Here is a 25453-nt window from a genome sequence, read left to right as displayed (position 1 = left end):
AAAGAATGATTAATGTAGTTTTTGGTATTTTTTGGATTTGATTCTTTTAATTTCAGCAATAAATTGATTTATGATAATTTTTAAAAAATATGAAAAGACAATATTTACATCATTTTTTGCTTTTAATAGAAAGATTTATTGCAGACAGGGTCAATCATTGCTCAAGAACATAAATCATCGAGCTCTAGAGATGTTTGAAAGGTCTCCATATGTTGCTGTAAATAAGATGCGTCCCACGTGAACGAATTTGTGATGCTAATGTCTTCATTGACTGACAGTGTAGATGGTCCTGCTGTATTAAAATTGGCTAAATGGGACCATTTGCCATATCATTTGAAGCCATCGGAATTTTCTGAAGTTTCCCTTTCTCCAACAAGGAAGCTGTTGCTGCTGCTTTCATATAAATCTGAAGCATTATTGCTCCCTCTAAATGCTGGTACTGTTAACTGTTTTGTTGCCTTTTCTGTTCCTCTAGATATTTTCAGCTTATTGTTATTTCTTCATCTTGATGTTCTGTGCTTTCAGGATGTCGACCTTCCTATTACATTAAGGACGATGTAGACCGTTTTTGTCATCTAGATCATTGCCCGACACCTGCCATTTTTACAGAATTTTCAACATCAACTTCAGTTTCAGTTGACAAGTCTGCAGAAAGTTTTGAAAATCATTATAAAATTAGTTCTGCCTCATTTGGTTCTTGTGCTTTAATAGCAAATGTGAAGTCATTTGCCTGGGGGCATTATGACGATTCATATGGTCACTTCGAGCAATATGACTTTAGGGAGTTTCTCATTGTCTGCACTGATGTTGGGTTTACTTTTCATTCATTCCGTTATCCTAATAAAGACTATGAAGTGGCCACATTTGTTAATGAAAGTGGGCCTTTCAATGGCAATTGGGTGGAGTGGGGGCCTTCTTCTGGCTTGCACGCAGAAGAGCAGCATTTTGGTAAATACTATAAAACTTCTTTAGAGCAAAAAAAGTGGCTCCAAACGTTCTTCACAGAAGTGAATGCTTCTTGGTGTGATAGCAAGTACTTGGCTAGATTTCCTGCAAAGTCCTCATATCCGCTATCTGCAGCAGTTTTATCATTTGATATTAGTTATGCCACAATGAATTTTTTGAAATCCTGTGGCACAGCTCTTCCATTTGATGAGACAAAGCGGGATTCTGAGATTATGATGAGTGCAGTGGCTAATCCACCTTTGCCTGATAATAAAGCTGGTGCTATAAATAATTCATACAAATTCTCAAGAGTGTTTTCAGGCTCTTTACACAATCAACTTGGCATTGTGTTGACCATTCCAGAGCCTGCAACCACTGAAACTGAACCACAGAATGGTGGAAAGGTTTTCGTTGTGGTAATTAGGCTATATCACTGGGGAATGGAGTGGGTTTGTTCAATAGATCTTGAAATGCCATATCATGGTCCTGGTCCAGGTTTTCATTGGGCAGACTTCCAATTTTTAGACAGCTTACTTGTTTGTCTTAGCACTTCAGGATTAACATGCATTTGGTGTGCTAATACTGGTAACCCCATTGCAAGTTTTGATGTTGTTGGAAGCTGCAGGGTTAATCGAAAAATTCAGGCACAGTTAAACCAGCTGGAAGCACCAGAAGCAAATAGTGTGGAAAGTGAAAGCTTGAGAACTTTGAAAAGCTTAATGGTGGCTCCATATTCTTCTATATTAGCTGTAGCTGATGAACGCGGCATGGTATATGTTGTTGATGTAAATGATCATATCTCAGTACATTTGCCAAACAAAATTATTTCTCCATCTCAGCATTCTGATTTTGGCATGTTGGCTGGCTGGAATGTTGCAAGCCAGGGGATAGGTTTTCAAAAGGTTTTCACTGATATTTCCCACAATAGGTGTTTATATGGTTCAGAAATTTCAAAAGGCGATTTGACAATGGGCCACAGCACTGTTTTCCAACTACCAAAAAGGGTAAGAAGGCATATCATTGATAAAGAAAACTGTTTGGGTGGCTTTAGAAGTAGTTCTAATATTTTTTCACAAGGAAAGGACCACCTTGAAACATCTCACACCAAAGAGGAAGTATTCTCAACTCACATAAGGAGAGTTCATTTACCCCCAAATCATTGTAGCACTCAGGATTATATTTGCTTTTCACCTTTTGGATTAACTAGATTGGTTGGATATACTGGCATAACAGGGGAGAAACTATACAATTTCTTTCATACAGATTTACACGTTTCTTCTACAGTTGTTGATGACAGAAATTTGGATGATTTATTGCTCTACAAAAGGTCTTATTTTAAGAAAGACATTTTTGTTGGAGAATCAATAGGATTCTCCTTCAAGGGGATTATGTATGTGGTGACTCAAGAAGGACTCTTTGTCATTTTACCATCACTTTCATTCCCACGTAATGTGTCCTCAGTTGAATCTATAAGGCACCGGAAGCCGAGTACTGAATGTAACAAATATGAAGCAAACGGTTTATTGGAAGGAAATGTATCACATGAGCTTTGGAGACCTTGGCAGACGGAAGTTTTTGACAAAACTCTTTTCTTTGAAGGTCCTGAAGAAGCAGAAGCCATTTGTTTCGACAATGGTGAGATTAATTGTTATCAATTTACTTATAATAATTTTAAAGCATAATCTCCTTCACTTTACATGCACGCAAACATCTTCTCAGCTATTAAGGGTAAACTTGGGAATTCTTTTTCTCCATTCATTCAAATTGAATGTTACATGAGGTCTTAACTTTATTTTACAAAACTCTTTTTCACACGTTCTAGTCCTTCAACCTCTGTCTTACCCATTTTTTTCTTAATATAATTTTGCACTTCAACTTTTTCATTCCTTTTTAATGGTACATTTTTTTTTTATTTTCTATCTAATTTTTGAAATATGTGCAATAGTTGTCATCTCTTTAATAAGTTCTTAATCTATCTTTCATAAAATTGTCACACATTCATTGTTTTATTGTTATATTTTCTTGCTTAAAATTGACTATTCAATTTTTCTTTTTGCCAAATAGTCAGATCTATATTGGGTCATTGGTCTAAATACATTTTTATGAAATTTACATATTAGGCTTTAATATATATTTTCTTTACAAATAATACTGAAAAAAACATTTTCTTTTATCTTGTTTAGCTTTAACAGTAGTATATTTTTATTTATATGGCATTCTTGTTTATGATAGATCCAGACATTACAACCTATCACACCTGACATGATGTGATTTTCAATAACAATGGTTAATAATTATTAAATATATGTCTGCTAAAATTGCAAATGATAATTTTCTTTGTTCTACTAATTCCATGCTCGATGATTATTCGTATTTAAGGTATGTTATTGTTATGTTCAAATTCCTTATAAAGTTTCTCACTTTCAAGCCATTCTGTGAGCTTTTTCATACCAGTACAAAATGCTTTCGATGTCACTTTATGAGTGACAGATAAAGGGTGTCTTATTATGATTATCACCTAACCCATTGAGTTTTTAATCCATGTAATTTTAGTTAAAATGCCATCGCAGGATGGGATATACGAGTTGCTCGATTGCGACGATTGCAGTTAGGGTTGCACTATCTGAAGTTTGACGAGATAAAAGAGTAAGATTGTTACATTGCTTCTTGCAGATTTTTCTTTCATTGACAGTAACAACATGTAGATTTTATGTATTCTTCTATATGTTAGATTGATTTACTCTTTTAATGATGATTGAATTGTCCGTTTTGGTTATGAATTTAATTATTTCTTCTCTATTGAGGATGCATTGAAGATCTTTCATGCAACAACTTGTTTATATTAATAATAAAAATAAGCTTAATGATGATTACTTACAGAATGAAAATGAAGACTACAATGGGCTTGGACTTTCATGATTTGTTGAAAAAAAATAGAGCGGTGTAGAGGGAGAAATATGGAGGTAAGTAAAAGATATTACGAAGAGAAGATTAGCAAATGCCTCAAGGGAGGAAGCAAATGTAAAAAGGTTCAAAGAAAGAATAATGAGATTAATAGAAAGAGGGAAGAATTAATTTATTCATATAGTGAAGGCCAAAGAAAGGCTACATCTATACTCCATAATCAACCTGTTTAATTCTGCCTCTTGGCTTTTAAATTTTGCAAGTAATTTGATATAATAACAAGTAGCAAAATGTCAAATAATGACTAACATAATACGTTAAATAATATTTTAATAAAAAAAAAAATATAACAACTCATGGCTAAGTGCTGAAGTAAATGTTTTGCATTGCATCATTTCCCTTGGGTTGCGAATAACTCTACTCTGGAGAGTTTATTTTTTTATTTTTTTATTTTTCATTTTTTTATAGCTCTACTCTAGATAGTTGAGCTCTGCTGGAGGAATATATGGAGGTACTCAAATGTTATGTAGAGTTAGTGAAATTTATATTCCCGAGTAGAGAAAATAATGAGAAATCTACGTTGAGAAGGAATAATGAATGTGGATTTTATTTCAGTGATGATGAACTATAGAGGAAGACAACATAAGTATCTGTTTTATTGATGAAGGATTCTCACTATCAATCCTTAAGAACATATCACAACTTTAGGAAGTTAGATTTGGAATCTTGGAAGTTCTTATGCACGTCGCTAGACTCATTGATTTTGCTTCGAGTATTTGATAATTGGAGGTAATTTTTTTTTCCCCGTTTCGTTAGGTTTATTGTTTGGCTTGATTAGGAGAATTATATTTGGTTAAATATAACTGAATTGGGGTATCAATTGGATTTGATGAGGTTTGATTAGATCAAGATACTGTTTGAAATTTATTTGGATAGTATTGGTTCAGGTGAGGCTACCCTTTTCTCCTTTACAACATTTTTGAAGAAATGTAAGATGATTAATTAGTTTACAACGGAGATGACATAACTATTCATGGAAAAGGTGGGGAAAGTAAGTAAATGAAAGGTAATTAAATAGAAACTTTGTTTTAAAAGGATTTTGAATTCGTTTTGATTATTGAATGGGAGATTCATCCGTAGGAATTTGCAAGGTTATCTAAAAGTAGATGGAGAAATTTTTGTTTTAATTTTGTGCTTAATTGATTTTTTATATGTAACTTTTTTGAGGAACTTTGACGCGGAGCTGGGGATGCATCGATTGGTCCAGCCTGGACCGATCGACATTCTAATGGGCAGGAACTACAACCCTCTCCCCTTTCCCCTATTTGTCTATTATAATTATGTGTTGCTCCTGTCTAAGGTTTAATTTTTGCATATTTTCACCTCCAGGCATTTTTCTCTTGTTAGGGCTATATTAGAGGATATGTGTTTCTCCGGTTGTATCCTGCTCTGAGGTGATGACTACCTCGACCTACACCCACGCCTACTCCCTTTCCTCTGCTCCTGTCTAGGGTTTAGTTTTTGCTGATTTCATAATTATATATTGCTACTGTCTAGGGTTTAGTTTTTGTTGATTTCATGTTTCCACCTCCAAGCATTTTTCCCCTGTTAGGGTTATATTCGAGGATATGTGGTGCTCTGACTGTATCTTGCTCTGAGGTGGTGACTACCTCGACCTACCCCCACACCTACTCCCTTTCCCCAGCTCAATGCTTCCATCCTAGTGCCCCTCTTCTCTATTGCTGCGATCACCAATCCCATCTCTATCCGCTGCCGCCGCCGCCCGCCTCTCATACTCACCCCGCTATGGCTGCCGACCTCTCTTAATGCCCACTGCTGCCGCCGCTAGCCTCTCCAACAACTCTATTGCCATCGCCAGTCCCTCCCTGCAACTCTATCCACTGCAGTCCCTTGTTACCGTCCCACCTTCCTTCAATATCACCCTTCCTCTTCCCTGAAACCCCCAGACCACCTCCCTTTTGCTATTCAGCTGGATTTACCACTTCTGTTCTAGTCATAGGGGCTCGTTTATGTTTGTGTTATTAATTTCTTGTTTTAAGAATATTTTGTTTTGATTCCTTTTGAAGTTTTATGTAATAATATTTTGTGTTCGGTTCTTTCTCGGTTTAACTCCAGTATCAGACTTGTATGCATATTATTGACTGTTATGTATTTACATATCTAACACTTAAAAATTTGTATTTTTTATATAAACACCCAAATTCTTAAATCATATTAATAATATCACTAACACTAAATTATTTAAAGTGATATATTTCTGTGCTTGTATAACGGGATTTTGATAATTGGGTGTTTAGATTTTTAATTGAATTGTATTAGAACAAGATTCAAACAATATTTAAGCTTCATTTAATCACATTCGAATCCGTATGATTAATGTTTGAGCCTTGTTCAAGCCATATTCAAACTTTGCATGAAAATAATTCGAAGAAGCTATCAGTAGATTATTACACACAAAAGTACAATTACAATAATTATAACACAATAGAGTTTAACTTTGATATAGTAAAATGTAATCATAATAGTTATAACTCAACGTTACTTTAACTTTGACATCGAGTACAATCACAATAATTATAACACAATAACATTTATACAACAGAATAGAACCATAATAATTATAAAACAAAATAATCAAATTACCCCTTTTGTATCTTTAGTGAGTGTTCTGCTCACTTGATATTGATAAAGTCAGTCTCTCCATTCAACACAGCTTTTAGGATACTCATCAATATTATTATAAAGTGTCTAAACCTGACCTCATATCTTGAAAGTTGTGGAATTTTAATTTGTACACCCTTCTTTATTAAAGCTAGAATTTTATCTATTGCAACTCCAAATTTATATGCGACATGAGTAGTGTATTCGCCAAAATAAAAAAATAGAAATACAAATATAACATGACATCCAAGGGCAATATCCAATGAATAATAGAGGCTACAACAGAATTTTATTTATGTTGCCCTTTTTAAAGCCTCATGGATATGAGGGAATGATAAAGAATTTTTTTTTTAAATTCATGATATGTCTAGTAAGTATGATTTTGAAACTCTTATCAACCAAAGTTTCAACTCTTCAAATACTTGCATTTGAATCATGAGGTTGTTTAAAATCATGATTATTGTTAAAATCACTTTGGAGGGAGTTGATGTGTTTCAACAATAAGACTATTAGTCTCAAAGCTCATTCCGATCAATGATGAAGTGTCTATCTTTGTAGGGCAAGGTGGGGTAGGCATAACTTGCTCATGCTCTAAGGGATAGATTAAAATTGGTTCAAAATTTTAGTGCAGCTTTGTTCTAATGAAGGATTATCATTTATCGAGTGGGTAGGAGATCGAATTTGGACATTTGATTTTACCTATTCTCATACCCCATGATACCCCTCCACTAGTCGATATTGGCGGTGATAGAGCTAGGCGTAATTTAGCTGACTGATTATACCTTCATCATCCATTTTTGTATCATATTGACCATAATAGGGTGAGTGATATGCTCAATTGCCTAATTTCATCCAAAACATCATATAACATGTTTACCCAATTTACTTATATCTAGTTAACTCCAAACATTTCAAATTTAGTGGAAGCAATCCAAAATGTATTAGTAAAATAAATTTGTAGAGCATCTAAAACTTGTCATAGTTCTTTAGAAAATATATAATGTGTAGATTAACTTACCTCAAAAGTTTTTTATCTTATTATAACTTTACAACAAAATATAGTGCCCAAAAAATTATAGTCAATCTCAACCTTCTTTTCTCTTTTTTTTTTGTAAAAGCAGTTATAATGATTCGATGGTTTACTAGACTTAACAAGATAAACAAATCTAATACATAACTCAAATACTGAAAGATTATAAACATGCGTGTTAATTATTAATGGATAGAATTATAAAAAATAAGTACAAATAATTTAAATGCATCAAGTCATTCTTTGCTTAGGCATTTTTTGTTGTTTTACATTTTATTTTAGTTTTAGAATATGTCATTTAGATAATCTAGATTATTAACTATTATAACTTGGCCCGAAGGCTACATCATCAAGTTCATTTAAGCCTAGGTGAAACACAATATTATCACTGTTGAGTTGTCTTGAGGACTCTTTTTGCCTCTTTTTGAGACCCTTTGCTCAATTTGGTGCCTCTTTTCCCTTACTTGGGTAGGTAAAATAAACATAGCCTTGCCAACCTGGCCCATAACATGACATTTCTTGAGCTTTCCACATTTCATGATTAATCTATTTCAATCAATATGTGATTCTTATTAAAATATATTAAATAATTGCATATGCAAATGAATAACTTATATATGTCGGATGCTTTTTCTTATAGTACTGTCAACTAACAAAATATTTATATAATTAGTACTTGCGAACATGTATGCATCAAAATTTTAGGTGTTTTTTGATTCATGAATAGGAGACTGAAAATATGCATTCATTAATATGAAGATTTATACTGTGCATTTCAAACATCAATGTACAACATTTTTAAGTATTCATGCGATTCATTTTTTGCATTAAAATTTGTAAATCTTACCTTTTTAATGATTTACTCTGTCGGAAGGACTCCCTGAAATTCGTTTTATTCGTAAATAGTGCAATATCACTACTCATATAAAACCACAACCCGAAATTGAAATCAATTCATTAAAAGAATACTTGAAAACCTATTTTTAAATTCAAAACCAATTTTCTTTTCTTCATTTCTTTTTATTTCCTTCCGCTTCCACTTCCCCTTCCCCTTCCCCACCTCTTCTTTTTTTTTTCTCTTCTTCTCTTCTTCTCTATCTCCTTTCCTGATTTTTCCCAAATTTCTCCCTGACCTGCTCTCGGATTTGCAATGCCTCCAGCTTATGAAAAGAAGGAAATGGGTAAGAATTTAAGTTTTATGTTTATAGCTTTATACACACACACACACACATATAGAGAGCTGGCATAGGCGATCTAGGGTTCCATCACAACCATGGCTTGACCCTTCCACTTCTCCTGTGATTTTCATTTAGTTTTTCCCCTTCTTTCTTCCCTGCCAGCTTAGGGGTTGCAGCTCTCCACAGTTTCATTTCAATTTTGCGGCTTCGTGCTTCACCCCAGCTCTCTTCTGCTATTCGGGTTTCCTTGTTGTTGGGTGATTTGCCCGCCGCTGCTATGACTTCTGTGCAGCTGTGTTCGTTGGTTGCACTCCCGCATCTGGGTGTTTTTGCGGTATTTTGTTACTCTAATTTCATGGCAGCCCCCTCATCATCTACTAAACCTACTCCGATTGTGGGTAAACCCTCCTACGCTGCAGTGGTTGATAAAGACTGCTCCTTCACACCTTGGGGATAATTTGGTTTTTCCACAGATGTATCATGATTCATTTGCGGGACAGGGAAATTGTAACTTTTTAAACAAAAAAACAGAAAAAAGGGTCAAACCAGCATTAATTTTTTCTGACACTGAAATTTTAACCCTTTTTTAATAAGATAAATTTACACTAATTGGAAAGTTCTAATTGAGCCACCTTAAGATGAAGACTATAATAAAAGTTTTTGAAGATTTTAAACTAGTTGGGGATTGGAATGTGAGACTATTTGATGGAAGACATGTAATGATACAGCTGGGCAAAGAAGAAGACTATGCAGGAACATTCTTGAAGAAATTCATCTTTATTGAGGGCAAACATATGAAATTACTTAAATGGTCTTTTGACTTTGATCCAAGTCGAGAACCTCCCATGGTGCCTATATTATTTAAATTACCTGTACTCATGCTTCACTTTTTCAACCATCAAGTAATATATGCTATTGAGGCTATTCTTGGAAAATCAATGCAGTTAGAAATTTCTATCTTTAATCTGTCAAGGCCTTCTGTTGCAAGAATTTTAATAGAGAGGGATATTATACTTCCAGACGTTGAAGAAATCTGGCTAGACACTGCTCACAATGGTTACTGTTAACAATTCATTATGGAACAAAGACTTTACTACTACAATTATTGTAAGATGTTTGACCACACACATGATAAATGCTTCAGATTACACCCAGAGTTGAAACTCTTTATTCCAAAATAACTCGATATAGATAAACAACATGCACAGGAACCATCTATTTCTAAACATGCTATTTCTAACAATTCTACCCAAGAGACATCTTTAGATCTTGCACCTTTACTGAAACTTGTTGCTAATGTTAACCAGACAGATGAGTCGCTTGCTTTCGCTGCTCCTAACAATGGAAACAGTCCTACACAGCCAGATACTTCTTCCAGCGAACCTGATGAGAATCCTTCTCTAAGCAAGCCTCCTGAGACTCCCTCTCATTTAGTTGCTGTTGGGGAAGGTACTCATACTTGGGAGGAGTGTCAGGATCAAGGTGAGAAAAATGATCAGCCGGAACACTAAGTGGAAGATGAATAGCAGGTTCAAAAATACAAGATGAAAAAAAAGGAATGCTTCAACTACAGAATCTCCAGGATGACAGTTTGACCATCTCAGGTGGAAGCTCCCTTCACAGTTTGTTTCTGGAATCCATTCCTAGAACCAGTGTGAGGGGGAAATGAAAACCTCCCATCGTGATTGATCTCCTCTACTATTGCTCGGCAATGTTCTACCATTTCATGATGTCTAATTTTTGGGGTATACTCATACAGTTTGTTGCTGAAATACATTGTGCATATCAGACATATCTTGGGATAACACTAAGCTATGAGAAATCTTTTCAACTTTCTCAGCAATTTCAACGAAACCAATGTATCTGGGACATAGATTCCCTCTTTTGTCAATCTAGATTTACTTTTCGTTAATCTGGCCTCTAAAAATTTAAAGTCACTAATTTTAAATTTTATCACCTTGCTTGGGATCATTAATATTTTTACCAACGGTACTAACAGCTGTGGTGCTCTCTCTCTAGTTTCAACCCAACATCTTCTATTATATAATGCTATCATAATGCTAAACTTTATCAATAGAATATGATCCCTCCTACCTACTACTAGAATGCATAAAACATATTCTTAATAAATCTTCCAAGACTTCAATTATTATTTTTTTATTTAGAATCTATCTGTGAATGGGAAATGCAATTTAGTACCCAAACGTTCATGAAGAGCTCTCCATTTTCTTGATGTAAATCTATCATCTTTGTCTGACATAATGACCTTCGGAATTGTATGTAGTCTAATAATTTCCATCATAAATAATTTTGTTAATCTCTCAATAAAGTCATGTAAATATTAATAGTCCTTCATGGACACTATTTTTTCCTTAATCTAAAGAGTATGTGGACTATTTGACACTTCTATAAACTCTGGGATTAAAACGGCCCCATGTAAATAGTTGAGAATTATTTTGGCAATTTACTCAGCGAATTAGTATTCTAGATAAACTATTCAATACTCTCTCATGTAAGGATCGTTTGTTTATATATTGTACGAGCTTAGAAAGTTTTAAAAGCTTATTAATTGAAAAGCATGAATACCAACTTTTTTTGTTTTTGTTTGTGAATGCACTCTTTTGTTGTTTAGTTTGCTAATACTTGGTTAAAGTCAAATTAATAATGACTTGATTGTTTATTTGATGGATTCCTTGTGTTATTTTATCGATTTTCATGTACCTTTGCGCTAAAAAAAATATTTATATTATTAAAAATAGAGGCATATAAATGATGAAAATATCAAACAAATAGTCAAAAATGTTGATTAAAATATTTTCTTTTTAGTTTTTGAATTTCACCAAACAACTTAATAACATCCATTGACTTATATGAATTTGATTAAAATCTATAAAGTCAACTACATCTGCAAATGATGTGGTATTTTTAAATTGTTAACATGGAGCCTATAATTGGCTTAACTCAATAAAAAAGAATGAACATGATTTAAAACTTTGGTCACACTAAAACTCAGCTTGAATTTGATAAGAAAAATAAATGAATAAGCTTGAATAAGGCATTATTTGTCTGGACTCAATTCATTTGCATGACTAACTAGTTAATTATTAATCAACTTAAATAGGTAAAAAGCAACTCTTGAATAAAATTGGCAGCAAAAAGTTGCCTTTTTAAAAATTTTCGTGTGCTGGCGATAATAAATATTGAAGACTTGCCAATGCGTAGGCAGGCTAGACAATTTGTGTTGGAACTTGTGTTGATGTTGAGTGCATCACAAGTCTCCAATGCCATGATAAATAATAGCATTAAATAGCATTGCAACGATGGTGCTGTGAATCTTAACTTAAATTGAACGATAAAAACATAAAGGCTGGAGACGAGCTCAAAAACACAATTAAAAGAGAAGAAAAAAGGCGAAAAGAGTAATAAAGTGCGAAGGTGAGTTGGCTGTGTTTGTACTTGCAATGATAGTGATGGTGATCCACCATGATGGCACATGATTGGTACGGGTGGAAAGGCTGATGGAGGTGCTGCAGCAGCTAATGTTGGGGGAAAATGAAAAGAAATAATAATGACAATAGCTTTGCTTATTGTCAATGAAGATGGCAGTGATGACTGCTACTCTTATTTCTTGCACACACTCAACCCTGCTTCTCATAGAACAGCGATCCGACTCCCTGATGTCAGATAGGAAATGGAGATCGTGGCATACTTGGTCGTGCCCAACTAATAGAGATGGCCTGGGCAGGATTATTTTCATCCTAATCCATTTAAATGCTTTTATTAATGAATGGATTTGCAGTTTGCACTAGTTATTTGTAAAATTAGAATAATGAATTTTGTCTACTAAAATATAACATTTTAATTGTTATCAAATAAAATGTGTGGTAACATCAACTTCACGGTTAAACTTCCTGATCCGGTTTCTTTAAACCAATTGTATTTATACTTTTTTTATTCCTATCATTGTATTTCAGCGAGGAAGCCAATGTTGGGTTATGTCAAGTGATAAAAGTGAGTTTTGTGTAGGTAAGAACATTCCTTGTCGTGAGGCAGTTCGTTATATGCTTTTAACAACAAATTAAAATTTATAAAACTTAAGAAGAAATTATGACGAGGAACAGGATTTTGAATGGGTTAGATAATGCCATACCCGATAGATTGAGTCTTCATAAGATAGAAAATTATAAATTTCATATGGCTATAATTGTTTTATTTGTCAATATGAACTATTTTTGGTATATGAAACACTTCACTATTTGTGCTAATGTTTACTGGTTTAAAGTTATGTACATTTTTCTTACTATACCTCGACTTCTTAATTCATTTTCATAAGTGAGATAACCATTAGCAGGTGAGTTTAGGCTTTGATATATGCCTGCCATTTTGCTTTTGTATGCAAAAATGTAGCCGCAATATGCTGTAAGACCTAGAAGTTTCTTACCTGCAGGAAATCATACTTGATAGCATTAAACTACTCTCAATTTTAGTGAGAATGAGCAAAATAAAAGTGCACCTTGAAGTGCGCTTTGCAAGTTGCGCTATGTGATGACTTCCCGCTTTGCTTCGTTTTCACGCAGCTAATGTGCATGGATTGTACACTCGAGTGTCCGCTTGACCGCTTGAATCATGCTTCAGTGCTAAGTGCTGTGACCATGGAGCTTACGTGCAACTTTTGCTCACTTGATTGAGCTGATTTAGGCTTTAGATTTGGTTTTTTTAAACGTCTCCTTATACAAATACGATTTACCCTTTCGAACTAGCAGTTTTTGTCTAGAAGCCATGAGTTTCATTTATGAGATCGTACAGCAGCGTTGTCCGTGATTATTTCCCCTCGAAACTGAAACAGCGAGTTTGATCTACGAGCTCTTATATATTGATGTTGATAGAAGAAATCAGATCAGCGCCTCTGGCACCACCATATTACAAGATGAAATTGCATTTTGGTCTGTTGTTTCTTTTCTAATAGTGAAGATTCTTATAAAATTAACATTTAAGAATTTAAAATAAACTTTCATAAACAAAAACTTTTTTAGCCAACAATTATTCATGTAGCCGACCCTACGTAGAGGGATTAAGGCTTTGTGGCTAAAAAATTTTTGTTTATGAAAGTTCATTTTAAACCCTTAAATGTTAATTTTATAAGTAAAAAATAAATTTGACCTCATGTATATAAATTTTATATGGAGAAATTTAATTAATTTGTCAGTAACTTGTGATCCATGAAAATATGAAAGCATTTTTATTAATTATACATATTTTTAATGATTTTCTTATGAAAGTGTATGAAGAATTTAACATCCTCTGGTTATCTTTATTATGACATTTTGTTTTGAATCAAAATCTTATTTCCTTAAATTCTCAATTCAAACCTTTCAAATCGGCTTTGGGAATTAGTATGATTAAATGGATGATGATACAAAGTATTTGGTAAATTAATTTGTTCAATTTTATAAATATTTTGATGTTGATAGAACATAAATAGACAATGAATGTTGTAATCTCTCCTCTTTTAAAAGTAAATGATAGAGACAGAGAATATATAATGGCAGTATTAATTTAAAGATTTTATAATTTTCTTATCTGTTAATGAATGCATCATTATGTTCATGTTATGCATTTTATAAATTCCTTGGTTTGTAAAGCACCGTTTGTGCTTTCCATTTTGTGGTTTGACGCAAAAGAAATCCCTTTGCGCATCACATTATTGTTCAATTACACTTATGAGAGTAAACATTCTTTTTCCATTTACTGCAAAGTTATCTGATATCCGTTATCACAGCAACTGTATTTTGCGTTCAAGTTGTTATGTTGCTCATCGATTTACTTGATTGTCTCATATATGCTTAAAGATTTTTTTTTTTTTAACTAAGGAATTATATGTTGTATATATATTTCTTAAGTTAGCATGCTTAATGATGGACAGATCCTTGGATATGCTTGTCGATGCTAATCTTGCTGAAGAAGGCATCCTGCACTTGCTGTTTACTTCCGTTTATCTGGTATTCTGTAAAGTTGGAAAGGACAATGAAGCATCTTTGGCATCTAGGTATGTATGAATCACACTGTTGCCATTGTGTCATGGTAGCGTGGAGGTGATTTTGCCGTGCAATTTGTTTTTATTGCGAAGCTAGGTGCTAGATCCTTCACGATAAATTAAAAGGCAGCATATGCAACAGTTAGTAGAAAACCCAATGAGAAGAATAATAATAAGAAATAAGATGAAGGATAAGAAAATATACAGTATAGCAGTGACTACGAAGATGCAAGGTAAAGCTCCTTTGGATTATTTTGAATATTTCAAACCATTTTGTTCCTTTCAATCTTATTCTTAGAAGAAGAGAACCGAAGGTAGACCAATATGATGACATGAGACCAAATACCTCTTCAATTTTTTTTATTATTGATGGAAACACAATTTCTCTCCTTAAGTTGACCAAATAGCAACAAAGAAGAAGGTGCCTCTATCATGATTGATGTTGAAAATTCCCAGAAACTGATTTGATAGATCCGAAGCAAAAGTTAAAACAAAAGCACACAAAACAAGAAATCACATAAAAGACAAAGAACACCAAAATTTAATGTGGAAAAATCAGAGAATAAGAAAAAAACCATAGTGTCACATAAAATACAAAGAACACCAAGAAATCCACTACGAAATATGAGAATTGTATAAATTACACCATACTCAAACCTCTCTACTCTTTTGGAACTCAATAACACTCCCTCCTCTTATTTACATAAGAGAAATCTCAAAATCCAACTTCAACGCTTATAAAATCCTCTAGTGAAGCCAAAATATAAAACCATAATTGTTTGAATTCAACTACTGGCACTGGGACATCATAATTGAGCGTAGCGACGCTGTATTCGAGCGTTGCAATGTTGTGCACTCTAGTCTTTAAACCTGGACTGGGAGCTGCTATACTGAATCTGGGCACTGTGGTGCTCCCATTTGGGCGTTGAAGTGTCGTGCTCTCGATTTTGAACTTGTATTGGGTGTGGCAATGTTGCCTTCTGGGTGCTAAGGCACTGTGTACAATAAACCATTTTTTTTCGTGGGCAACGACCCCAAATTAAATACAAGTCACCTCCCCATACCTCCTGAGCAAACTCATCGTCAAATTTAATTGGCAAAATTGAGGGCTTTGAATGCTCTATTAATTAATGCAATTAGGCTCCACATAATAACAACCTCGTGGACCTTTGTGTCATTCATAATATGTTCAATTGTCAAGAACTATTTGTAAAATTCTTATACCAATAGCCCTAGAATTGAAAAAAAAAAAAGATGAGATGAAATGCATTTTCTAGGTGAAAGATGAAATGCATTTTCTAGGTGACCCTTCCACATCATCTGGAGAAGAGAGGATTCCTAACTTGTGAAGTTGAAACTTATTATAAATATTTCTCAAATATAGAAAACACAATATATCAATTTTAAGAGCATTAAAGTGCTAAATCTATTGTTATCAGAATTAACCCAAACCACGACCAAACGACAAATATTATTGCTGATTTCAAAAATTACAACGAAGTTTCCCTAACATTAAACAACACAAACATGCAAAACGATAAGTGACAATGATGACATTGCAAAAATAAGAAAGGAAACAACACAAAACACATAAATGCTCTCTGTAGAGGTGAGCAGCAGATTCAGAAGGACAAGAAGGGAGCTGTGGTTGTGCTGGAAGGTGGCTAGCAACAGGTGGCTGTGGTGCTGGATGGAGCAGCAGGTGGTCGGTGGTCTGTGTGACAAATGCAAGAAGGAGACCGACCTGTCGGAAGGAGGCTGGAAGAGGGCCGACCTGTTGGAAGGTGCAAGGGCGGTCAGCGGTCGGCGGTCACAGGACAGGTACCAGAGAAGTTGCAGTGATTTGGACACCAGCTAGAAGAGGTTTTAGTGCAATAGGAAGCAGTTTGAAGGCTTCCAGTGGACTTGACAACAGCCTGAAAGAATCTGTGGTGGACTGGACGACAACATCGAGGGCTTGCAGTGGACTGGACAACAGTCGAGAATGATTTGGGGTGGATTGGACAACAACTGAAAGAGCTTATGTTGGACTTGGCAACAATCGGAACAGCTTGCGTCGGGCTGGACAATGGCTGGAAATGATGGAAGGAGTGGTGATAATCACCACTTTGGATGAGTTATAGCCAGAGCACCCTCTCACAGTCGGATACAACCTCAGAGGAGGAAATGTTTTAGGGCAGCAAATTGAAATAAGAAACAATCAGGATCTACCTCCAAACAAGCAAATTAACCTATATATAATAGGTGCAAGTAGATAAAAATAACAAGTAATATAAAAGGAAAGGGGATGCAATAGGAAGACACTCGAAAAGACAAGGAATTTGAATAAGAAAGGGATAAGAAATGGTAGGAAATAGAATAGGAATGGAATCCCCGACATGAAAGGAACATAATAGGAAACAAAAGGAGGGGAGGGGAGGTAATTCCGCCCCAAAAACCTTATCCCCCCCACATTCAACTTCCGAAGTATTTTGAAAGGTACATCTGCTTTGTGCTTGAGTTTCCCGAACCTGTTGGAAATCTCTCCTTCAACTGAATCCACATGAGATCCCCTTCTTGAAATGTCACATTCTTCTTGAATTTATTTGTGTGTAGATATTTGCATTTCTATTTAGTATTTTTTTTCCCAATCTCTTCGTGGAGTTTCTAGATCTCGTGAACCTGTTCTTGAACATCCTCACTGATCTTTGATGTTGGCAGGAGTGGTATCAAGTAGTTTGAGCGGGTTGCGCCCGTACACAATCTAGGACGGAGTGCATCCTATAGTTTGACTCACGGATATGTTGTATGCAAACTCGCCTTGGGCTAGAATTAGATTCCACTACCTAATGCTCTTTCCCACTATCACCTCAGAAGATTTCCTAGGCTTCTGTTTACCACCTCTGTCTGACCCTCTGTCTGTGGATGATTTGTTGAACTGAATTGGAGCTTGGTGCCTAGCTTCCTCCACAGGTTCCTCCAAAAGTGGCTCAAAAATTTGATGTTTCTGTCAGGAGTGATGGTTCTGGGAATTTCGTGCAGTCTTACAGTCTCTTTGAAGTGCAAGTTGGCGATATGAGATGCATTCAACGTCCGGTGGCATAGTATGAAATGCGCTATCTGCGAGAAACGGTCTACCACCACCATCACGGAGACTTTGTTCCGCTGTGTTCGTGGAACCCCTACCACAAATTTCGTGCTGACGTTTCCCCACGATGCCTTTGGTATTGGTAAGGGAGTGTATAATCTTGCACTTTGCACTGTTCTTTCTCTTATGGCAAATTCTACACTGTCAAAGGTGTCGCTCCACATCTCTCGTCAGTTGAGGCCAAAAAAAGTGCACTCTCACGAGTGCGAGTCTTTTCTCTGCTAAAATGTCATGATAGTCCTCCAATATGGCTCTCCTGAACAATGTTCTCCCTTAGTGAGCACCTTAGAATGCACAACTTACTCTGGTAGAAGAAATACTAGTCGACTCTGTAGTACTGCTCAGTAGGATTCTCCTGACATCACTCCCAAGTTTGCTTGAAGTCTTCGTCTGTCTCGTGCAAGTTCTTTACTATCTCAAAACTCATAACTCGACCCTGCATCGATGTGATCAATAGGTAATGTAGACTTAGTGCATCTGCTACTCGGCTCTAGATCTCGGCCTTGTGTTTAAGATTGAATTGGAATGATGCTAAGAATTCCGTCCAAGTGGCGTGTCAGTCTTTCAGCTTGTTCTGACTGTTTAGGAATTTCAAGGCTTTATGATTCGTGAACAACGTGAATTCGCTCGTCGACAGATAGTGGCTCCAGTGCTCAAGGGTTAGGACAATAACATAAAACTCCTTGTTGTAGGTCGAGTACTTTCTCCTGGAGTCATTTAGTTTTTCGTTGAGAAAGGTGATAGGGTGACCTTTCTGGCTCAACACCGCTCCCACCTTGGATGCATCAATCCTCATCGAACAATTCGTTGAAATCTATTAATGCTAGAGAACTGTTGCCTTGATTCACCTTTTCTTTTAGTGCGTTGAAGCTGGTCTGAGCTGCAACTGTCTAAGTAAACACATTTTCTTTCAATAGTTCTGACAGAGGGGACGGTGATAGTGTTGAAGTTCGTGATGAATCGTCGATAGAAGGAGGCGAGCCCCAAAAACTGCCTTAGTTTGGTGAATGACTTTGATGCAATCCAATTCACAATGGCCTCAATCTTTGTAGGGTCCATCTGAATGCCTGCAGTAGGCATGATACAACCCCAAAAATATACTTGGTCCGTCAGGAAGTGGCACTTCTTCAGATGGGCTTATAATTTCTCTTTTTACAATACTTTAAACATCGTTCTTAGGTGTTGTAAATGTTTCTTTTCAGATTGACTGTACACCAGAATGTTGTCGAAGTAGACTATCACAAATTTCTCAAAGGGGGGTTGGAATACCTGGTTCATCAACATCATAAAAGTGTTGGGTGCATTTGACTAACTGAAGGGATTGATTGTCCACTCGTATAACCCATCTCGTGTGTTGAAAGTATTCTTCCACTTTTCTACTGATTTCATTCGTATCTGGTGATACACGCTGCGTAAGTCAATCTTTAAAAGATGGTGGTTTCGTGTAGCTGATCCAAGAGATCATTCCAGCGAGGTATGAGAAATCAGTATTTGATGTTGATCTTGTTAATGGCCTTGTTGCTAGTGCACATCCGTCATGACCCGTTCTTCTTAGGCACTATCAGTGTGGGAACAACACGGATTGGTACTCTCTCTGACTAGCCCTCTTGTGATGAGATTTTACACCTGTCGCTATAACTCATACTCTGCAGGTTTTAATTTATAGGTGGTTGATTCGTCAACACTCGTGCTGGATATTTCTTAGTGATGGCAACCCCTTTGGAAAACTTTCGATCAACACATCCTAGAAGTCGTATGGTCATGGTTGTAGCGGTGCTGGTATCACATTCTCCTCCTGAATTCATTCTAGTAGGACCAATGTTAGTTCCATTGGCGCATCCCGAACTAACTACATGAAGTTAGCCTTTGAGGCTAATGCATCCTCTGTGTTGTGTATACCTCTCGCATCTGTAACAGCTAAAAACACAATGTGTTTCCCATCCTTATTTAAAGAGTAGGTATTCTTGAAACCGCCGTACTTAGTCTTATGGTCGAACTATCAAGATCCTCTCAACAAAATATGACATGAGTACATTGGAACCACATCACATCACGCTTGCTGCTGTAACTGATCCCCAATTGAAAATTCAACTAAGCACTGTTGTTCTACACGCGTTTCATTTCTTATTTTTAACCAAGTGAGGGAATATGATTGAGGATTTTTCTGTGTGGCCAAACCTAGCTTTTTTACCATCAACTTGGATACTGCATTCTCACAACTTCCACCGCCGATAATCAAATTGCAAACTTTGCCTTTTACCATACACATGGTGCGAAAGATATTGCGCCTCGGCCATAACTGTCTCTCTCCAACTCTAACTGCAGAACTCTCCGTATTACTAACATCTCTCTCACGTCTCCATAGAGCTGAAGTTCTTCTTCTGGACTATCCTTTGACACCTTGTCCTCGACCTCCTCAACCATGCCTTGATCTCTGAATGAGACAACTCAGCTCGTGGGACAATTAGAGGCTATGTGGTTGTAGCCACGACACTGAAAACAATTTCCCGGAATAACTACCTTTTTTTTGGCTTCTTTCCAATTGGTTTTGTCTTTTCACTTTTCGGTATTGTTTTTCCTGCTCCTTTTGAGGTAGTCTTGTCGGTAGTTGTAGTTGCAAGTGATGGCCTGAATGAAAACTGTTGTCTGAAGGAGTTCTGCTTGTTGTTCTGCTTTTGCTGCCTTTCTATCTTTAGAGCTAGTCTGAACATCTCCAAGCGACCAATAGGGCTGCAGTTGAACCACACTTGTTACTAGCGGGCTTCAGGTTTTCTAGATAAAGGGCGATCGTATGCTCCTCTGGTTCGACCGACTCACACTTCATCTGTAATTGGTCAAATTGAGTTGTAAACTTCTGAACTGAAAAATCCCTCTGCTGCCGGCAATAAAGTCTCAAAAATGTCTTAATAGTAGTGGGGTGGAAGGTATTTCCTCTGCTTTGCTTTCTTCATCTTTTCCCACTTGGTGATCTTGTCGCTCCCTTCCTGCCTAGGATAGGACTAGGGCTTAGGGTATCAGAACAGCCATATGAGCTTATGGTGGATTGGACAACAATTGGAAGAGCTTGCGGTGGGTTGGACAACCGCCGAAAAGGATGGAATGAGCAGAGATAATCACCACCTCTGATGAGTTACAACTAAAACACCTTCTCGCCGTCAAACGAAAGCACTTCTGACTGTTGGATATAACCCTCGAAGGGAAAAAACTCCTTAGGGTAGCAACCTGAAATCAGAAATAATCAAGAACTACCTCTAAGCAAGCAAAGTAACATATATGTATTAGGTGGAAGTAGATAAAAACAAAGTAATATATAAGGAAAGGGATGTAATAGGAAGGCACTAGAAAGTGCAAGGAATTAAAATAGGAAAGGGATAGAAAAAGTTAGGAAATAGAATAGGAAGGGAGTCCCTCCTATGGATAGAATAAAATGAGAAAGAAAAGGAGTAGAGGGGTGGTAATTCCTTTCTGGTTGGCTCCCTATAGCTGGCCCAGTCAGCCATTAGGCCAGGGCTTGCCCGGCTGTTCAGCTGGACCCAACAAGCTTCACGTCATCTATCCCATATACCTTATTGAAATACCGCCATTCATAAGAAAAGAATAGAAAAACTTGACAGGGAGTGTATTTCCATTCAAATTCTAAATTAGCTTCTCATTTTTAGATTTAGAAAAATTCCAGCAAAATAATCAGTTGTGCTCCAAATCACATTAAAATAAGAGGGAAAATAAGTCTTTCTAGCTTATGCTCAACCAATAATGTGTGAAAGTGAAACTCATGTTACACTCCTTGTCCCAAGTGAAATCAGGTATCTTGTTATATTTAGCTAAAAGGTGAATGTCATATTTAGTTATATGATGCGTTTGTCTTTCGGATTCTTAAGCACAAGTGTCGTTAACTTTGACTAGATATGATATCTTTTTGATATCATAGATTGTCTAGCATTTATAATATTATCATCCCCCATCATATCGAAATCATCAATTTCATCAATATTATTCTGTGATTTTTGTTTAATTTGACCTTTTAATTCCTTCAAAGTCTTAATTTATTTCTCTCAAGCTGCGACAGTTACTGCAGGTTTTAGCATTTTTGAAATCCCAACCAAGCATTGTTTGTGATGTACAATTCTTTCTATTATTATTTTACCATAAGAGATACATTTCACATCATTGACGTCCCCAACTTATATGAAGATTGTATATTTCTAATAATTTCTGTGTCATGTTCTTTAGAAAGGCATTTTATTCTACCTAATTGAACTGTACCCCTTCGAGCATATTTTATATTTAGTAGTATTTTCTTGGTGAAACTAAACCCTGTCATTTGGTTTTTCTTCTGGACAAGCCCATTTTGGCCTTCCTTGCTCTAGGCAGTCCATTGTTGAATGGCTTTGGTTAGCTTGTACTTTATGACGGCCAGTTTGGCGACAGGCACGCTATTCATTTTCATCATGCTAAAACTCCACATTATGTGTGAATTCAGGTTGTTAGCTCTTGCTGCTTGTTTTGCAACTAAAATGATTCGAAAATATGGGTTAGCTGAGCATACAGGCGGCAGGGTCCTTTCTCTTAGGAAGGATTTTAGGAGTGCATATATGTGGAGACATCAGCATTTTGAGAACTTTTATGAGACGAATAACTCTCGAATGCTTTCTGAGATGGCCCTTCTGTTGGAGGTTATTAGAAATCTTCAAAGTCAGCTGAGTTCGAAGGACAGAAAGCTACCTGTGGATGTATGGTGCTTGAATGGCTTTTTTGATATTTTATGCATGCTTATGCAAAAAATATATCTTTTGAAATATGTTTCTTTTCTGCAGAAGATTGTTGGGAAAGACACGAGAGACATTGTTGATGGTGAAATCCTGCAGAATGATTCAATGCTTCCAAACCCTTCTACTGAGTCTGTCTCATCAGACGTGCTCAATTCCAAGGAATCTCAGGCTCAGGCATCATTGTTACGGTTCAATGAAGTCAAAGATTTGGCTTTGTCTTCTGCAAAATCTTCTTATAGCCAAGTTTGCTTGAATGAAATCTGTGTACCTGAAATTGATCCCATTACAAGGAGTAAACTACTTCCCTTGGAAAATCCGAAGGAGACGATAACACGCTGGAACATAGATGGTCCTGACTTGAAAACTGTTGTGAAGGAAGCTTTATTTTATGGCCGCCTTCCATTAGCAGTGCTTCAAGTGCATCTTCTACGTCATGGGGATCAGAAGGATGAAAAAGATCGTTATGATAATTTCACTGAAGTTTGTGAAATTGGTCGAGCTATTGCTTATGATCTTTTTTTGAAGGTAGTTTGTTGTTTTAACATAATGAGATTGCCCAAACTTCTTTCTGTGAACGAAAGATACTCACATCTGTGCAGGGGGAAAGCGCACTAGCTGTGGAGACATTGTTAAGAATTGGCGAAGATATAGAACTTATCCTCCGGCAATTGTTGCTTGGTACGGTGAGAAGATCCCTTCGAGAACAAATTGCCAAAGAAATGGAATCATATGGATACCTCAGAAGACACGAGCGGAAAATATTGGAGAGAATTTCTCTTATTGAGGTTTTTTTTCCTTTTTATCCCTTCTCTCTTCTTAATGTTAATTTTGTGCTAGTTGTGATGCATTTTGCTGCCTATAATCTGTTTAGTTGCATTCAATTATTCTAATGGCTAATTCTTTTCATTTCAATGTTTTTAAATAGCGGTTGTATCCTAGCAGCAATTTCTGGTCAACATATCATGGGAAGCAAAAAGATAGAACTTTATCAAGGATTGATTGGGAGGTCTCAAAAATTGAATTGAAATTTCATGTGAATGAAAATTATGTCATCGAATGTGGAGATATTGATGGGGTCATATTAGGCGCATGGGTTAATCTTGATGATGTCCCTACCCTTTCTGTGGTTGATGAGGATACTTCTCATGCTGGTTACTGGGTTTGTGCTGCGACCTGGGCTGATGCTTGGGATCAAAGAACTATTGACCGTGTATGTTCAAATCTTTGATAATTGCTCATATGTTTAGACTATTATCATGAGCGCATTTTCAAGTTATTCTTGGTTTTGAGTTTCAATTATTGCCTTCTAATTCTCTGGAAAGGTCATACTACTAAGAATTAGGGAAGTTAAACGGGTTGGGCTGGGCCATAAGCCAAATCAGCCTGGACCTTTACAAGTCATAAAGGATCCCAAGATGTGTGCATGACTTAAATTGGACAGCAATAATAAGCCTAGGTCTCGTCATAGCCCCTTAGATTATTTCAAAGCTGCCACTGCCTTTGTTTTCTGCGAAATGACTAAATTAAAATTTAAATTGTGTTAAAAAAAAGGTTTGAAATCATGTAAACATAACTAAGTTATTATTTACAGACTAATTATTCTTGATTTTATAAGATAATAGTTAGATCTTATATACTTTATGAATTCGAGTATGGAGTTATTAACAACGAGTAAAAGCCAAGTTGAGCAGTTCCGGTTATGTTTACATATCGGGAACAGTAAAATTGATAGTGAAATTACTATTATTAGATGTACTTGGGTAGCACATATAAAAATAGTTAAGGGAAAATAGTCAAATTGCTCAATTGGTTCCCTTGTGATAGAACGCATTTTTAATAAAATTTTGATTTCATTTTCAGTCATTTTGAATGTGAAAATGAAATCTTTGTATTTGGAACTGAGAATCATTGTTAAATCTAACCAATTGAAGGATTTAAGAAAATTCATTGTTTTGCAGTATTTTTTGAACTTCAAGCAATCGAGTAAGCCTATATGTGGTTTGTGTTATTTGATGGTGATTCTGGAGCAGGTTATACTGTTTCCATTATGAACTAAATGTCCTTGGTTCAAATTAAGAAACATCCTCACTTATAACATTGTCAAACCTTCCTCTAACTCTGCATTAGGGAGAACCCTTGCTTTCTAAATAAATTTTGACCTTAGTATATGTATCTAGCTTCTTGTTCTCCACTGTTGGTTTTGGAGAGATTCATTTGACTGCTTCTGTGGTTTCGTTTTGGATTTTGTTCGTTGTAAAAAAAAGTTTTATTGATTAGAAACGACAGATGTTAATTTGCCATTTGTTTTGATTATATATTTCCTTTAAAATTTGTGTTGAGCATAGCCTTGTGTTTTAACCATTACCAAATGATAGAAGTATTCCAATGTTAATTTTTTCTAAGTGTTAAGTTGGTTTCTTGCATTGGTTTGAGAATTTGGTCATTCTCGTATCTATTTTTTGAAGAACCTATATAGTTGTCTCATGTCTTCTGCATTTCTGGCTAAGAAATTCCTTATTACTGAGTTCCCAATATGGTTTTAATAAAATGGACTTGTTTCTGGCACCTAGGCTTAAAATTATGTATTCTAGTACTTTGTCCTTAAAATTATTTCTTATGCTTTTTATACATTTTTTTATAATATATGCTAACTATTGTCTTTAGTTTCTATTTGTTTCTACAAGTTTTTGGTTTGGTTCAAGTGGAAGCACCTCCCATTCATCAGTTCTGCTAGCTGGGACTTTGAGGACTACTGAGAGAAATTGAAGCAGTTATCTCCATTTG

The 25453-nt window shown here is 35.8% G+C and overlaps 1 protein-coding gene across 2 annotated transcripts in view; it reads left to right on the top strand.

Annotated features, from left to right (window-relative positions):
- LOC110027622 overlaps window positions 1-25453 on the top strand; it is an 87692-nt gene that overhangs the window by 11179 nt on the left and 51060 nt on the right. Inside the window, exons 2-9 of one of the 2 annotated variants that reach the window (XM_020729124.1) lie at window positions 145-436; window positions 526-2580; window positions 3516-3591; window positions 14663-14785; window positions 22381-22630; window positions 22718-23194; window positions 23269-23454; window positions 23595-23879. In XM_020729124.1, the coding sequence (XP_020584783.1) occupies window positions 253-436; window positions 526-2580; window positions 3516-3591; window positions 14663-14785; window positions 22381-22630; window positions 22718-23194; window positions 23269-23454; window positions 23595-23879 (3636 nt within the window). In that variant the 5' untranslated portion in view covers window positions 145-252. Of the gene's footprint in view, window positions 1-144; window positions 437-525; window positions 2581-3515; window positions 3592-14662; window positions 14786-22380; window positions 22631-22714; window positions 23195-23268; window positions 23455-23594; window positions 23880-25453 lie in introns of both variants that reach the window. The other variant, XM_020729123.1, reaches the window with a different exon arrangement.

Source organism: Phalaenopsis equestris, unplaced genomic scaffold (genome assembly GCF_001263595.1).
Source record: "Phalaenopsis equestris unplaced genomic scaffold, ASM126359v1 Scaffold000431, whole genome shotgun sequence".
In the NCBI taxonomy this organism is placed as follows: domain Eukaryota; kingdom Viridiplantae; phylum Streptophyta; class Magnoliopsida; order Asparagales; family Orchidaceae; genus Phalaenopsis; species Phalaenopsis equestris.
The sequence above is the reverse complement of the archived record's forward strand: the minus strand, read 5'-3'. Positions and strand labels throughout refer to the sequence as shown.